General features: G+C 45.7%; 1 protein-coding gene across 1 annotated transcript; it reads left to right on the top strand.

Moving 5' to 3' along the window:
- Window positions 1-222: 222 nt before the first annotated feature.
- Window positions 223-8,802, top strand: SFRP2 (secreted frizzled related protein 2). Its single transcript, XM_040251352.1, has 3 exons — window positions 223-979; window positions 3,352-3,432; window positions 7,629-8,802. The coding sequence occupies exons 1-3, from the start codon at window positions 481-483 to the stop codon at window positions 7,931-7,933; spliced, it is 885 nt and encodes a 294-aa protein (XP_040107286.1). The 5' UTR covers window positions 223-480; the 3' UTR covers window positions 7,934-8,802.
- Window positions 8,803-16,386: the final 7,584 nt, after the last annotated feature.

A 16,386-nucleotide genomic window follows, 5' to 3' on the forward strand; every position in this document is an offset into this window, starting at 1 on the left:
TTACAGCAGTCCTAGAGCGCGCGCTTGGCAGCGTCCTGGGGGGGGAGAACATGGGTCGGTGGGCGCTGCCAGAATTTCCTTCCAGGGAGCGCGTGGAGGGGCATTCTCAACGGAAAACCAGACGCAGAGAGTAGTGACCAACCCTCCTCGGATTACTCTCCACTGGCTCCTCCCTTGCTCCCCCCCCCCACCTCCAGATTTGCATAAAAAAGGCCAAGAAAACTCTGGCCGGGCCCCAGCTGCGGCTCACTCTGCTCCCCCGGGTCGGAGCCCACCTGGAGCTGCGCGCGGGCTTTCAGCGCGGAGCCCAGCGCAGAACCTCGCCCGCGCAGTCCCCCGCGCGCCCGGCGTCTCGGCGCTGATTTCCAGGCCCCGGAGCCGCGCCAAGCGCTGCGAGCGGACCCGGGAAGAGCTCCGGCCCCCACCGCCTTCGCTTCACCGGCTTGGCTCCCTCCGCCCCCCGGGGGTCGCGCACCCACGATGCCGCAGGGCCCCGGCTCCCTGCTGCTGATCGTCCTCGCCTCGCACTGCTGCTTGGGCTCGGCGCGCGGGCTCTTCTTCGGCCAGTCCGACTTCCCCTACAAACGCAGCAACTGCAAGCCCATCCCGGCCAACCTGCAGCTGTGCCACGGCATAGAATACCAGAACATGCGGCTGCCCAACCTGCTGGGCCACGAGACCATGAAGGAGGTGCTGGAGCAGGCGGGCGCCTGGATCCCGCTGGTCATGAAGCAGTGCCACCCGGACACCAAAAAGTTCCTGTGCTCGCTCTTCGCTCCCGTCTGCCTCGACGACCTGGACGAAACCATCCAGCCGTGCCACTCGCTCTGCGTGCAGGTGAAGGACCGCTGCGCTCCGGTCATGTCCGCCTTCGGCTTCCCCTGGCCCGACATGCTCGACTGCGACCGCTTCCCCCAGGACAACGACCTTTGCATCCCCCTCGCTAGCAGCGACCACCTCCTGCCGGCTACCGAGGAAGGTAAGCCCTCCTCATTACACCCCCACCACCAGCTCCACGAAGACCCTACATCCCGTTGCGTCCCCGCCGGGGTGCCAGTCCCAGGCGGGGCAGACGCTCTCCTTGCCCTGATGTGTCAGCGTGACAAAACTGAGACTATCAACCCCCACACCAAAAAAAAAAAAAAAAAAAAATACACACCCAAGTCTCTCATTCCCTTCCCCTGTTATACCAATTGCTCTTTCACAGGAACAGTTGAAAAGGGAGGCGCCGGGCGGAGTGGGGGGTGGGGGGGTGGTGAAGAAAATGTAGAACTGAAAGAGGTCTTTCCTTTGTAGATACACGCACAATTCTTTTAAAAGATGCTAGCACGGGGGCCGCAATTGTGGAGGAGTTGGCGGGTGAGCACCCTGGCCAGAGCACCCTGGCCTGAATCTCACGCAGCACGTTTTTACCACTGGGCAGGATTCTAGACGCAGGGACATTCCCTACAGCCACAATCGCCAAAATGTGCAAACAGATAGTCTCTTAAGGCACTCTCTGTTTGTCATTCAGACTTTGAAAATAAAAAGTAGGGCTGGCTCATGTGTGTTGAAAGTTCAGCTTTGGTTGTAAAGTGCCCAGGTGTCCAAGAAAGAAGCACAAAGGGAATCTCCAGAACTCATTTTTCTATCACTAATCAGCTTTTATCTTAGGAGTGGTTTTAATTAACTGGAGAAAATCGTGCAAAAGAGAGTTTCCCAAGTTTTTTTTAGAAAACAGAGGGGGAGTTCCTGCGCAAAAACCATCAAAGCAATGAAAACCTCATGCGCGCTTGATATTCTTCCTGAAAGGAAAACATATACAATGTGTCTGAGCTGATTTAGGTCCCCCGGGACAGAAAGGGGGCTTCCTAATCCCTTTCAGGGCTCCAGCAGCATCTCCCTTTCAATCTCTAATTGTTTTCCTACAGCCATCATTAGTTAAAGAAAATGCAAAGTTGCTTAGCAATCTTTCCTGGCAGGCACCATAAGTCTGCAATCATCTTATTGGTTAGATTTATAATTTATTGCAAATGTTTGGCATATTTCAAACATTTGTCCAACATATACCACAGACCAACCAATACAGGTTAGTAACATTTTATATACATTCTTAGAGCTCCTAATTGGAAAAGTTTCATTTTGTTTGAGAGAGGGAAGTTAAGGGCAGTTTTATGTATATTGCTTTTGTTTTTATTTTTCACAATCTGCACCAACTTTATATACTACATTTCTCAAAAAAAAAAAATTTCCCCCTTGACAATAAAAGTTTGCATTTTTCAAAATCTGCTCTGCACTTTCTCCAAATTGATAAATAACTTCCAAAATGAGTCATACAGGTTTTCTTTCCTGTGAAAATGCAATTTCATATTAATGAACTTTCACCTAAATTTTAAAGACAGTATTCGTACATTTATATGTGAGAGAAAATGAATGTTTTCTTCTTTCCCTTTTCCCAAGGAATCAGACTCTTTTAGAAGAGCCATTAGCCGGCTCTCTCATAATTGAGCTAGTGCACATTCCTGGGCTTGGTCAGGCCCCAGAGACAGTTTGCTTCAACTTTCTTTGGCTTCTGGAAAAGCTTTGGGTTTTTGTTTGTTTGGGTTTTGTTGTTGTTTTGTCTGCTTGTTTTCGAGCGTCTGAAACAGGCAAAGAGAGGACAGAAAAACCTGCACCAGGGAGGAAGATAACAGTGAAGTAAATGCTGCCTAACTCAAGCACAAGCTTGGCAGAAAGCACGAGGTGACGCAGGCCCAGTTAGAGCAGGCTGGAACTGCCAGTGAGGTGTGCTTCGAAAGGGGAAGAGCTCGGACACTAGCCTTACCACACTAGCCACCTCACCCAGCCCAGACTTGAAACTCCCTCGAGATGACTCCATCCCCCTGGCGCCCCCAGAAGCAGCTTGGCTGAAAAGCCAACAGAGGCCAGGCTGCACTGGTGGCCTGCAGCTGAGAGAGATGATCTTGGCCATCGTTGGTCGTTGCTAGTTTTCCAAAATCCTTCAAGGGTCTTTTACTGCTTTCTCCTCAGAGAGGCCTTGGGGCTAACTTTTTCAGGGACTGTGTTTGTCCCAGGAGTGAGAGGAAGAGCGAAAAGCTGCAACCTGTCTCAGCTACCTGCAGCCGCACCCCCACACCCCACCACTGGGAATACCTGTTCACAGTATGTGGGCATTTTTGCCTGTCAAAAAAAAAAAATGGGAGGCATGGCACACTTTCTTAGGCGTGAGTGGTCCTGTTTTAAATGGGGCAGAGTTGGGGGTCTTCCAGGACAATTGTCCCTCCTGCCTGAAGAAGCCCCTAGAGTGAGTTGTTTACAAATGCCACCTGCTGTTTCCTTTCAAGCAAAGTTACTAATGTTTCACGTTTCTAGCTCCAAAGGTATGTGAAGCCTGCAAAACTAAAAACGAAGATGACAACGACATAATGGAAACACTTTGTAAAAATGATTTTGGTAAGTAAACACCAACAAAAGTTTTCTTTTCCAGTACAACTTACAGATACAATTCATTAAGATGTTACGATTACTGGATAAAGTGAAAGTGAAAGTCACTCAGTCGTGTCTGACTCTTTGCAACCATGTAACTCTCTAGGCCAGAATACTGGAGTGGGTAGTCTTTCACTTCTCCAGGGGATCTTCCCAACCCAGGGATCGAACCCCGGTCTCCTGCATTGCAGGAAGATTTTTTTACCAGCTGAGCCACAAGGGAAGCCCTTTACTAGATAAAGTTTGGGTAAAATAGCATCACAGCTCATCTTTCCTTGAGCTAATCATCTAACAGGTTATCTTAGTTTCTCTCCACATTAACTATCTTGTATTGAATTGTATCTTTTCTTAGATGAGACTCATTGCTCTGTTAAGCAATAATGAAATAATGAGAATTGTTCATATCATGAATTTCAAATGGCATATTTTTCACTTCACTTTGGCTTTTTCTTGCCAGCAAGCATGATCCTGGCCCATGTTCTCTTTTTAGTCACTTAAACATGTGTCCCAGGGATGGAAACATGTAAATATTAGCCTCAGTAAAACAGATTCAAGACATTAAGTTGGCCCCAAATAGAAGTTTAGTCCAGTGCCAAGCATGATGCTCTGCTTCTCGTATTCCACTGTCAGTGAGTATATCCAAGGTACTAGTTAATAATCTGGTGGAGTTTCCTTGAATTGAAAAAAAAAAAAGCTAGGAATTTACTTTGGCAAGATACACGCAAGGTGCTGTGATGACACAGAGCTCAGGAACTCCCAAGTCCCAGGCGTGTAGATCATTTTCCTTAAGGGAGAACTCTAAGAGGAGTCTATCCACCCAGAGCTTCAGCAGCACCTCCTCTGAGTCCTCCAGCCTCTGTGGGGATCGAAGGAGCCAGCTAGACATAAGATCACCACTACATTCAGAGCTGGGGTGGCAGAGAACTTCACCCAAATTCCTGAGACATTCATGCTTTCCTCCCCTTCCAAGAGCAGGCACTTTTTGGTGCGTTTGAGGGGTTGATGCCCTTTAAAAGTGTTTATTCAAGCAGAAGCTTGAAGTTACTGGTAAACAGATGTGGTCTCTGTCCTAGCAAATAATAACAGACTCTAACAGACTTCTAGGAACACTTCTATGTACTCGGCTACACCCTGGAGACAGAAGCCACTCCAGTGTATAGTGTGGAGGATTGACATCCCACCCCCTCCTTACAGCTTACCAGCCAGAAGCCTCAGACCTGGCCAGGTCCCTGGAACTCTGGACACCACCAATCACTGCCCCTTGCAACCCCAGGTCACTTCCAGGAAGTGTCCTGTGCTTAACCTTAGCTGCTCCTAGGACATCCATAGCTATAGGAGAAGCTTCACACAGCTGAGGAAGGGGAAGGAAGGAAGCAACTCAGTTTGAGCTACTCCTCCCCCTCAGCAAGAGCCACAAGGGGATGATGGGGTTTCATATGTCTATACTCAAAGACAAGAAACTCTCAGAGTAGGAGACGGCCAGGCGTGTTGGCAGCAGCAATCGCAAAGCTCCAGAGCCTTACCCAAAACACAGTTCTTAGCTTCCATGCCCAGGATTTAAGGGCAAATTTTTTTAATATAATTTAAATAAAGTTTATATAAAAATGTATGGCATTTTATTCTGGCAGCTTATAGCCTTTGCACTAGCTTTAGTACAGATCTGTCTCCTGACTTCCATGATATAGTGAAGCTCCAAAAAAATTGAAATTAGGGCTCAGGCGCACACACACACACACACACGCATGCACACACACACGTGCGCGCGCGCACACACACACACACACACACACACACCTGCTTGCTTAGTGGTTTACCTTACATAAGATCTCTTTCCTAAAGATGCTGCATCAAGACCTGTGTAAAAAAAAGTGGGTGGGTGGGTGTGGCTGGCTGGCTGTCCCAGGGTTCTCTTTCTCTTACCTTGGAACAACTTGGAAGTCATTACACTTAAGGCATCACACATGCAGACACCTCCCAAGTTTGTTTTCTACTCTTTCATGTTCATTTTGTCCCAAGGGGGATAGTAAACTTAAATTGTATGGGGTGAGTCCTATACTGGTTTATAAGTGGTTTTCCACACAGCCTATGTAGTTTGGGGGAGTAATGAAAGGGTAGAAGGAACAAGGTAGAAATCTAACGTATTTAACTTGAATCATCCCTGAAAGCATGACAATCTCCCCACTGCACTTCTAAAGGACAAGAAAGAAGGACTTCTGAAAGACAAGAAAGACCTCCTGATTTCAGTAGGGAAAGTACTGGTGAAGAAAGAATAGACCAGAACCACCTGCCTCTGTATGCAACCTTTTGGTGGACCAGACAGTATTAGGTTGGCTAAAAACTTCATTCAGATTTGTCTATAACATATTATGGACAAAAAAACCTGAACAAACTTCTTAGCCAACCCAATATCATCACCTCTGCCTCCAACACACCCTGCATCCCCCCTCATACCTTCCATCCAGGGCAGGAAAAGTTATTTAAGAGCTTTGATTCTCTATATTTGGTCCCAGCAGAAAACCCAGGAAGGAAACGTCTGAAGTTTTCCCATGGCAAGCTCTTAAAAAGTTAGTTATTTCATAGCTAGAGAAAGATGAGTCATAAGTCTTCCCTCTGATTAAAAGTGATGATTTTTCTGATGTTTTGGGCTCAAGAATGTTTAGTCTGACCAGGCAAAATCTCACACATGCTCTGTCTGTGCTATTGATGAGGGTCCCAGGTAGCATGATAATCACTTCACCCACCATATACCTTCCCCACTCCCAGCCCTTAGGCTGAGGCCACAGAAACGTGACATCGCCATGCGATTCATCTCACGAAAAACCCGAGCACCCAATATTATGACCCAGATGCACCTCAGACAAACTGTGGTTGGCCAAGTCCCAGCATGCTTGATTTACCTGGCCGAGCTTCAGTCGTTTCCTGCTCGGCTGGAAAAGCTAACTTAGTTGAATTCCTCTGACAGAGAAAGAAAGAAATCTCCAGAGCAGTGATTTCTCACCAAAAAAACCTCTTCCTCTATTACTAACTTAAACAATGCACCAAACTCCATCAGAGTCAGGAAGTCACACCTGCATATAATCTCTGTGGAACAGTCGTTAACACATTATAGTTGGGCACGTGAATGCACCAGCCAGGACAAGAGATTTGATACTGTGGCTGAGATCCCAGTGGTTTGGGGACTCGAGTTCTGAGAATTAGGCTCAGCTAGGGCACAGCGTAACTGGGTGACCTCTTGTAAATCACTGAATTTCTCTGGATTTCAGATTCTTGGTGTACGAACAAGAGAGTTTAGCTAGATTATCCCTTCAGCCTTAAAATTCTGTCCCTTCCCTGACTTCATGGAGTCTTGAAATTTAATTCCAGCATGTATGTTTGTAGGGTTTTCTTTCCCAAAGCATACTGTCCATGACTATAAAATGTGTCTTTTATAGTAAACCACTTACTTTGGGTCTTAGCATTCTAAGGAGTCTACATATCCATCTTGGAAGCAGTGCATATATGATCTGTAAATGCCTTGGCCTTGGACAGGCAAATGATAGCGTATGAGGATGAGGTCTTCAGAAAAACACTTTTACAGCTAAACATGTTGTGCTCTTAAAGAGAGTCTTGGATATTTTTTCTCCAAGTTACTTTACCAAATCAAATGCAGCTGTAAGATCAATTCTCCTTCCCTGTAGTCTGTTCTTTAGAAAACAATGATTGTGTGATATAATTTCCTTACGGGTTTGTCCAAAAACTTCTCCGACGTCATAAATTGAGTTTAAAGTTTACAGCCACAGAAGGATCGTGTTTCACCGAAGAGTCAGGCATTTCTTTTCATGGTGAATTTTCCAATAGGGGAAGTCATTTGTCGAGGAGGGCACACTCCACATGCAGCCTCCGTACAAACACAGAACGCAGGGCAAGGAGGGAAAATCAATTGAGTCCACAAGGGGAGTTTTTAAAGGATGGCTGGTTTGAAACAAAGTGCCCGATCAACCCTTTGAGGCTTTAGAAATGGAGCCACCTGCTGCCCTCAGCTCCCAACCCCCTGCCTGCGCCCCCCCCCCCCCCCGTCAACCCCGGGGGCTCCTCTTCCCTCTCCCAGGCGAGTCTAGGACACGCGGGGGGGATTTATGCCCTCCTTATCACCGGTGTGATCCTGCCCCCTTTTGTGTTCGCAGCACTGAAGATAAAAGTGAAGGAGATCACCTACATCAATAGAGACACCAAAATCATCCTGGAGACCAAGAGCAAGACCATTTACAAGCTGAACGGAGTGTCCGAGAAGGACCTGAAGAAGTCGGTGCTGTGGCTCAAAGACAGCCTGCAGTGCACGTGTGAGGAGATGAACGACATCAACGCGCCCTACCTGGTCATGGGGCAGAAGCTGGGTGGGGAGCTGGTCATCACCTCCGTGAAGCGGTGGCAGAAAGGGCAGCGAGAGTTCAAGCGCATCTCCCGCAGCATCCGCAAGCTGCAGTGCTAGCCTCAGGCCAGCCTCGCTGCGGACGCTCCCAGGGCCCCGCCCACTCGCCCCCGCTGCGCTGGGACGTCAGCGCGGTTTCCCCAGCGCTCGCCCTCGCCTCCGGCTCCGGCCTGGAGCGGCTTCCCCTGCCTTTTGCACGTTTGCACCCCAAGCATTTCCTGACTTACAAGGCCCCAGGAGGCCTCAGGAACAGATAGGTGTCTTCACATAAAGGAAAAACCCACCCAAATCTTGTAGAAATATTCCAACTAATAAAATCAAAAGGATTTTTATGAAGTTTTTTAAAAGGTCACTTAAGAGCTATTTCACATAGGTGCAATTGTGACTCTGGCTTGATTTTTTTTGGTTTGGTTTGGGTCCGTTTCCACTGAGGTTGCCGTCACGTGCAAACAGCTTCGCTTTTCTGTGTGGCCTGAACTTTCCCTTTTCTGTTGTGGGTCCAAAACCCGGTTGAGATAAAGCTGGCTGTTATCTCAGCACCTCTCTCAACTGCAGCCTGAATCAGCATCTGAATCGCGTAACGTCATTTGTCATTTAACATCCCTGTTGGGAACTTAACTGTAGCATGTATTGCGTTTTGCATTTCCAGGTAGAGTACTTCCATTTATAAAAGCCACATTAACCACCGTAGCATGAGTTCTTCAAATAAAAGGCAAAACAGACCAATTTTATGATTGACCCGAGTACTTTAAACTTTGTTTAAAACACTTTTTTACTTAATTTTGCAGATTAAACCATTGTAGCTTACCTGTAATATACACAGTAGTTGACCCCAAAAAGTTGTAAAAATATTGCTTTAACCAACACTGTAAATATTTCAGATAAACATTATATTCTTGTATATAAACTTTACATCCTGTTTTACCAACTCCCTGTCTTCTGTCTTGTCTTCTCAGTGGGAGGAACTGGGAAGGGAGCTGAAGGAGAGTGATCACCTCTTTCCTCCCGAGGCCCAGCCCTCCTGCGGTTTGAAGTGTCTATTTCCTATGTGGCTCAGAAAGCACCTCACCTCTCCACCACCCGTCCCCTGGCCCCTGCTTCTGCCTCACACCCCACACGGATTCTACCACTGCAGACCCTGCAGGGAGGCAGAGGTCTGCCTGCTTTGGTCTGGTTTCATAGGTCCAGTGGCAGCCTGGTGGCAACACAAGCCTGCACCTAAGGTTCACGAGCTTGGCCGCTGTGCTTTTCATTTCTGCAGATCTTTATAATGAAAAAGAATCACTTGCAACAGTGTTCATTCTTTCCCCACTTAAATTCTAACCGTCAGATAGACAGAGCCATGGTTTGCAGAGCAACCACTGAAAGGCAGTGGGTAGGGAGGGGGTGGTGAAAAGAGAACAGGAAGATGAAAAGGGCTTCCATCCATAAAACATCGGTCCAAATGCTTCATTGTTTTATTTTAGGAGGCTCCAGAGGAATTCTAGTATACACATGAAGAAACTAAGGCTCAAAGGGGTTAGGCACCATGGCTAACATGAGGCTGATTCAGAGCTGAAATTCAGGCCTTTCAGATGACAGATTCTGTCTTCTGTTCAGTCCAGGGTGGATTATAGGAGCAGGGTGGCACATGTCTATTCAACAAGTGTGCACTGCACATCTGCTACATGTCTGGCCCCATTCTCAGTGCTGGGGAACCATGTATCAGCTCCTTGTCCCTATGGAGCTGACATGACAGAGTAAGAGAAGAGATATAATCACAATTACAATGACATATTTATAACATAAGTTATATGAAATATAAGGAGAGGTAATACATAAGATAACAGTGTCCTCAACAAATCCAAAATTTTGAGAGGTCCTGCAAAGCCTTTATGTGACAGCGTTTTGTTGATTTAATTGAAAAGTTTGCTGCACATACAGCCATGATCTCTCTATAGCACTTCAAGTTCTGGCGGCACCAAAAGGCAACAGAGCCCCACTGCCTACCTGAGCTGCACAACTGGGGCGATCTCTTTCCTCTTCTTCTGGGTCCAATTGACTCGGCTTCTCATCTGAGTCTACAGACTCCTAACAATCCTCTTCCTACAAGGCACCCGTGGACTAAATGAGGGACACTCATGATTAAGGCCAGGATTCATTGTAAACATCTAAAACTGGAAACTTGGGACCCTGGAAAAGGCAAGAGAGAGAGAGAGAAGATAACAGACAAAATAACAGTAGACAGACGCTTTAGGAATTAGAAAGTGGAAATAAGTATAACACATCCAAAATAGTGGAAAGAAACAATTGGAAGATGCTGACCTATCTGAATGTTCCCTTTCCAATCAAAACAGATGTTACCTGCCCATGTTAAAGGATGCGGACCCTGGGGCTCCGGAGCGCTAGTTGTTGCTAGACATTGCCTCCTTCGGACATGATGTGAGGAGGTAGTAGGCACTCTGGTGCCTGCCTGCTGCCTTACACACCCCTCTGTGGATTTTCCAATCCCCCCCCCCCCACACCGCTTGTTACCATCTTTGTCAAGGCTATGAGCCAACAAGACATGTTTGGAAGAGCACGTAGATTTTTGGTTCATCTTTCATTTTGTTTCATTGTTTTCTTTTGCATGATGATTCAAATGATCATGGCTCATTTCTTTTTGAAATAATCATGACTGTTGTATTCTTTCTTAGTTTTTCAACTATCAGATTTCTTTTGTAGACAGGTGAAAACATGAATGTTCATCCATTATTGGGGAAAAAAAGCAAGGAATCAGAAGATATTGGATTTTTGAGTTTCCTAAGATGATTCATGACCTGTTAATAAGCTGCCAAGATATCCCACATAGGAGATCAGAAAAGTTTAAAGATATAAAAGCTACATATCTACCACACATGTAATTCCTCCTCCCTTTCCTACATAATTTGAGAAATGAGTTGTTCTACAGGAACACATTTATAAGAGTTGTGGGGCAACATTTCCTACATGCTCGAAGGTCCTGTCTATGTGCAGTGAAATTCATAGGATTAAAAAGGATAAAGGGGTCCATTTTAGCTAATAGTACCCTCCAGTCTTCATTCTCTATTCTCTTATCAAATGATAATTTGATTTTTTGCCTTTCAAATCTTGCTTACTACTTGGTTTTCAATGTTCTTGAGGGGGGAGGGGTCACCTTGGAAAGCAAGCCAAGGCATATGTATTTCAGGGTACAATCACTGCCTCTGGGTTATGAAACAATGTGATTTCTGCCCCTCAAACTCATTGCACAAATACAAATTAGTTTATTAACTGAGCAAAGATTTTTCTGCTCACCAGCTATCACCGTTGATGCATTCATTCAATAGGTGTGCTGAGTGCTCACGTGCATGCCTAGGTTATGTTCCAGGGGGTGGATGCACAGCGATCTGCCCTCCTTCCGCTTCTAGTCTAGAGTCAGGAATTGTGCTCGGCACTCTAGAAAGAGAGATGGTTCATTCCCCAAAGGAACTCTGAATCCAGGGAGAGAGAGAGAGACAGACAAATCATCCCAACATGCTGTGTTGAAAGAGAGTATAGACAAGCCCAGGGATGGCATACAGGAGAGAGTGTTTATCATCAGTTTGACGTGTTGGCCAGTCAACACTGCACAACTACCATGCTGATGGTGATTTCCAGACACTACAAATAAGCTTAGCGTAAGGCCCATTGCCTTTATAATCAATAAATGCCCCATAGTCTCAAATTACAAACAAATGAATTCACATTTGGCTCAGAAATAAATAGCTTTCAACATAATAAAATATTTTTGAAGCTGTTCACAATTGTCTAGAGAATAATGCAGATAAAAAGCTGCTAAAAAAAAAAAAGCTCTTATTGATACAGATAGCAATTAAAATAGTGTTAGAAGAACAAATTAAAGAGTTTAGCTGTCACAAGACGTCCCAGAATATAGTTATAATAGTCACTAATTTAACAACCCAGATAGTCTGTTACCCTATGAAATGAGCAAGGCATGAGAACTTAGCATCACTAACTGGCTTCCCAGTAGAAATTCACCTAAAAGCCGGTGCACCCTCTCATGCATGCACATGCTTTCCTATGCACCACACACAAATGTAGCTCCGACAGAAAATCTTCTAGTCTAAAACAAACCACTTAGCTGACTGGAAACTACAGTCCTAGTGGCAAGTACCTTGGTGTAGCTTTTGAAATTCAGAGACACCTAAGAAGTCAATAGTTTCTGCAAGCCTGACACTACTTATGGATAATTATATAAATTACCCTTAAGCTCAATCCATTCTCATTTCCTGTGTATCCTGTGTTTTAAAGTGTGATTCTCAGAGCTTGTTTCGGTGTGAGAGGCACCCAGATTAGGAAGGAGCATCAGTCTGCAGCAGCCTGCAGCAACCAGTCTTACCCCAACACACCCCTCTGTCTCACCAGCTCCCCATGCTCCTCAAATTCTGGAGCACAATGGGTTGCTCCAGGTGGTAGAGCCAACCACTGCCTGATCAGAAGTAGTTTAAGCAAAGAGGGCTAAGTGGAACTATAAGTACTAGGTACTCTTCCACTCTTCCCAAAAGATTTTTCCACCTCGCACAAAGGATTCGGGTGCCTCCATGCCGCCCTCTAACAGCATCGGGCTTCCAGTCTGAAGCAGAGTACTGAGTCAACTCCGTTATTCCGCAAGCTCACCTTGAACACCTACTGTGTGCCAGGTGCTGTTGTCAGTGCTGAGGTCCCAAGAATGACTGTAAGGCTCAGAGAACCGCACTCTGAAAGGAACACTCAGGGACAGCCTCTAGTGGACTAAGTTTATTATCCAGCTGCGCAGTTTTATGGTCTCAGGGAACAGAGTATAAAGCAGACTTGCACGTAGCCTTTCTCGATAAACATCAAAGCATTCAAGCATAAAATACAGTTCCCACCGCCCAAGACATAACATAGCTTTGGCAAAACTCTAAAGGGAGTCTTATCCTGAAACAACAGTCCTTGCTCCCAGAAACAGGTGGTCAGAAGGAAGCCTTCGAATGCCTCAAGGCCGGGCGTATAAACCTTCGTTATCCGTTCCCAGCCTCAGGCACTCGGTGAACGCTCATAACCCTTTGTTATGCTCTTTCCAGCTTCCAACCTTCGTCATGAGCGGAGCAAATGCATTTTCAGTATTTGCTCCAAGCCTTCTAAATGACCAGCACACAGTGGCTTCTCTCATGTGATCACAGTCTAGTGTGACCCATCCACATGCGAATGTAATGTGAACTGAGACCCCAAACTCTCCAGACTTTTCACTTGTTCTTATGGGCACAGATAAATTCACATTGAAATAACACTAAGAATCAAAATCTCCAGAGCCAGGAAGTGTCACTAGAGAATTTTACCAAACATTTAAAGAATAACTGACACCAGTTTTGCACAATCTTTTCCAGAAAATAGAAAAGGAGGGGGTGTTTCTCAACTCATTTTATGAGGCTAACATTGCCCTAAATACCAAAACCAAATAAAGGACAAAGAAAATGATAGACCAATATCTCCCATGAATTTAGACACAAAAATCCTCTACAAAATATTAGCAAATCAAATCCAGCAGTGTGTGAAAAGAATAACATGTTACAACCACACTGGGTTTATCTAAGTTATGCAAGACTGTTTCAATATTCAAAAATCAATCAATGTAATCTACCATATTAACAGGTGAAAGAAAAAATCATATAGTCATGTCAGCTGATGCCAAAAAAAAAGCATTTGACAAAACTCAATACCTATTCATGGTAAAATCTACTGGCAAACTAGGAATGGATAGGAGCTAGGATACATGTGTGTGTGTGCACGCATGCGCATGGATGCACCCGTGATCAGTCGTGTCCAACTCTGCGACCCCCTGGAATGTAGCCCACCAAGCTCCTCTGTCCATGGAATTTTCCAGGCAAGAATACTGCAGTGGGTCACCATTTCCTTCTCCAGGAGATCATTCCCACCCGGGGATTGAACCTGTGTCTCTTGCGTCTTCTGCATTAGCAGGCAGATTCTTTACCACTGCACCACGTGGGAAGCCCTGGAATATAAGACTGACATACAAAATCAAAAGACCCTTAGTATTATATATACTAAGAAAAAACAAGCAGAAATCAAAACAAAATCACAATACCATTTACAACTGCTCCAAAGAAAACAAAATATTTAGGTATAAATATTATGTATGCTGAAAATTACAAAATGCTGATGAATGACATCAAAAAAGACCTAAATAATTGGAGAGACATACCATGTTCATTAATTGAATGATTCTTCATGGTGAAGATGTCAGCTCTCTTCAAACTGATCTATATGTTTAATTTAATACAATTTCTATCAAGATCTCAACAAGTTTTTTTGTAAATATGGACATTATTCTAAAATTGGTATGGAAAGGCAAAGACTGTAGAGTATCCAGAATGATTATGAAAAAGAATAAAGCAAGAAAAATCATTAAGCCTTACTATGCTGTGCTGTGCTTAGTTGCTCAGTTGTGTCTGACGATTTGCAGTTCCATGGACTGTAGCCTGCCAGGCTCCTGTGTCCATGGGGGTTCTCCAGGCAAAAATACTGGAATAGGTTGCCATGCCCTCCTCTAGGGGATCTTCCCAACCCAGGGATGGAACCCAGGTCTCCTGGATTGCAGGCAGATTCTTTATCATCTGAGCCACCAGAGAATCCCAAGAATACTGGAGTGGGTAGCCTATCCCTTCTCCAGGGGCTCTTCTCAACCCAGGAGTTGAACCAGAGTCTCCTGCATTGCAGGCAGATTCTTTACCAGCTGAGCTACCAGGGAAGCCCCAAGACTTACTATAGAGCTTCAGTAATCAACACAGTATGGTACTGGTCGGGGGCGGTGTGTGGGGGGGGAACCAACATATAGATTGATAGAATGGAACACAGAACTCATAAATGAACCCAGCTAGTTTTTTTTTTTTTTTACAAAGATGTAAAAGCAGCTCAATGGAGTAGGAATGGCCTTTTCAGTAAATGGTGCTGGAGAAACTGAATATTCCATAGGCAAAGCAGAAAGAATCTAAACCTCCCATGGAATACAAAAACTAACTCAAAGTGGATCATGAACATAAATGTAAAACCATTGAAGTTTTTGAATAAATAGAAAATTTATTATGTAAAGACCTAGGATTTGGCAAAGAGTTCTTAAATTTGATACCCAATGCACAGTCCATAAAAGGAAAAGCATAAATGGAACCTCTTCAAAATGTAAAACTTTTGCTATTCAAAAGACCCTGTTAGAGAGGCAGTCCTAAGATGGCGGAGGAATAGGACGGAGAGATCACTTTCTCCCCCACAGATTCATCCAAGAACATTTGAACGCTGAGTAAATTCCACAAAACAACTTCTGAATCCCGGCAGAGAACATCAGGCACCCAGAAAAGCAGCCCACTGTCTTCAAAAGGAGGTAGGAAAAAATATAAAAAACAAAAAGAGAGACAAAAGAGGTAGGGACGGAGCTCCGTCCGAGGAACATGAAAGTGAACATGAAGTCACTCAGTCGTGTCTGACTCTTTGTGACTCCGTGGTCTGTAGCCTACCCGGCTCCTCCACCCATGGGCTTTTCAAGGCAAGAAGACTGGAGTAGGGGAAGAGAATCTTAAAAAAGAAAGGTTTCCAAACACTAGGAAACACTTTCACTGCCGAGTCTGTGGCAAGCCTTGGAACCACAGAGGGCAACATAACCAGAAGGAAAATTAAATAAATAATTAAAACCCATAGATTACATGCCCAACGGTAACTCCCCCGTGGAGAAGCAGCGCAGACACCTGCACCCGTCACTAGCAAGCAGGGGCTGGGCAGGGAGGCGTGGCCTGCATTGCTTAGAGTAAGGACCGGGCCTGAATGCCCTGAGGGCAATCTGAGGGAACTAACTTGGGCTAGCAAACCAGACTGTGGGATAGCTACCACGCGAAAAGCCCTAACCTAGGACACCACCAGGCCCGCTCACAGAACAAAGGACTGAATAGAGCTATGTGAAAAGTCCTAACCTAAGACACCATCAGGCCTGCCCACAGAACAAAGGACTGAGCAGAGCTAGCTGGCTGCAGATCATCCCCCTCTGGTGACAGGCAGCCAGAGCCTGAAGGGGGTAATCACGGCCCCAGGGAGGCATTATCTATCAAACTGCAAGTAGGCTTTGTTGCTAATTAAGACTTCTTGGGATTCTGGAGGGTTAACATCCGCCTGAGAAGGTGCGCCAGTTGTACACCCAGAAAACCGAGCGGCAGGGACAGGGTAGGTGATATGTCGCAGCGACCGCACTCACCAAACACCTGGTCACCTGAGCTGCTCGGACCTAGGAAGGGCACAAAACGCAGGCCCAACCGAGTCTGCACCTCTGAGGACTGCCTGAGTACCTGAACCTGAGCAGCTTAGACCTGGGAGGTGTATGCAGCCCAGGGCCAGCCTCGGATGGTTCCCGGCAGAGCAACCTAGAGCTTGAGCAGTGTGGGCAGGGAGGGCACACACACCATGAGCAGGGGTAAACCCATGTGGCCGAGACACTGCGAACACGCACCAGT

Source organism: Oryx dammah, unplaced genomic scaffold, assembly GCF_014754425.2.
Source record: "Oryx dammah isolate SB20612 unplaced genomic scaffold, SCBI_Odam_1.1 HiC_scaffold_12, whole genome shotgun sequence".
Taxonomy (NCBI): Eukaryota; Metazoa; Chordata; class Mammalia; order Artiodactyla; family Bovidae; genus Oryx; species Oryx dammah.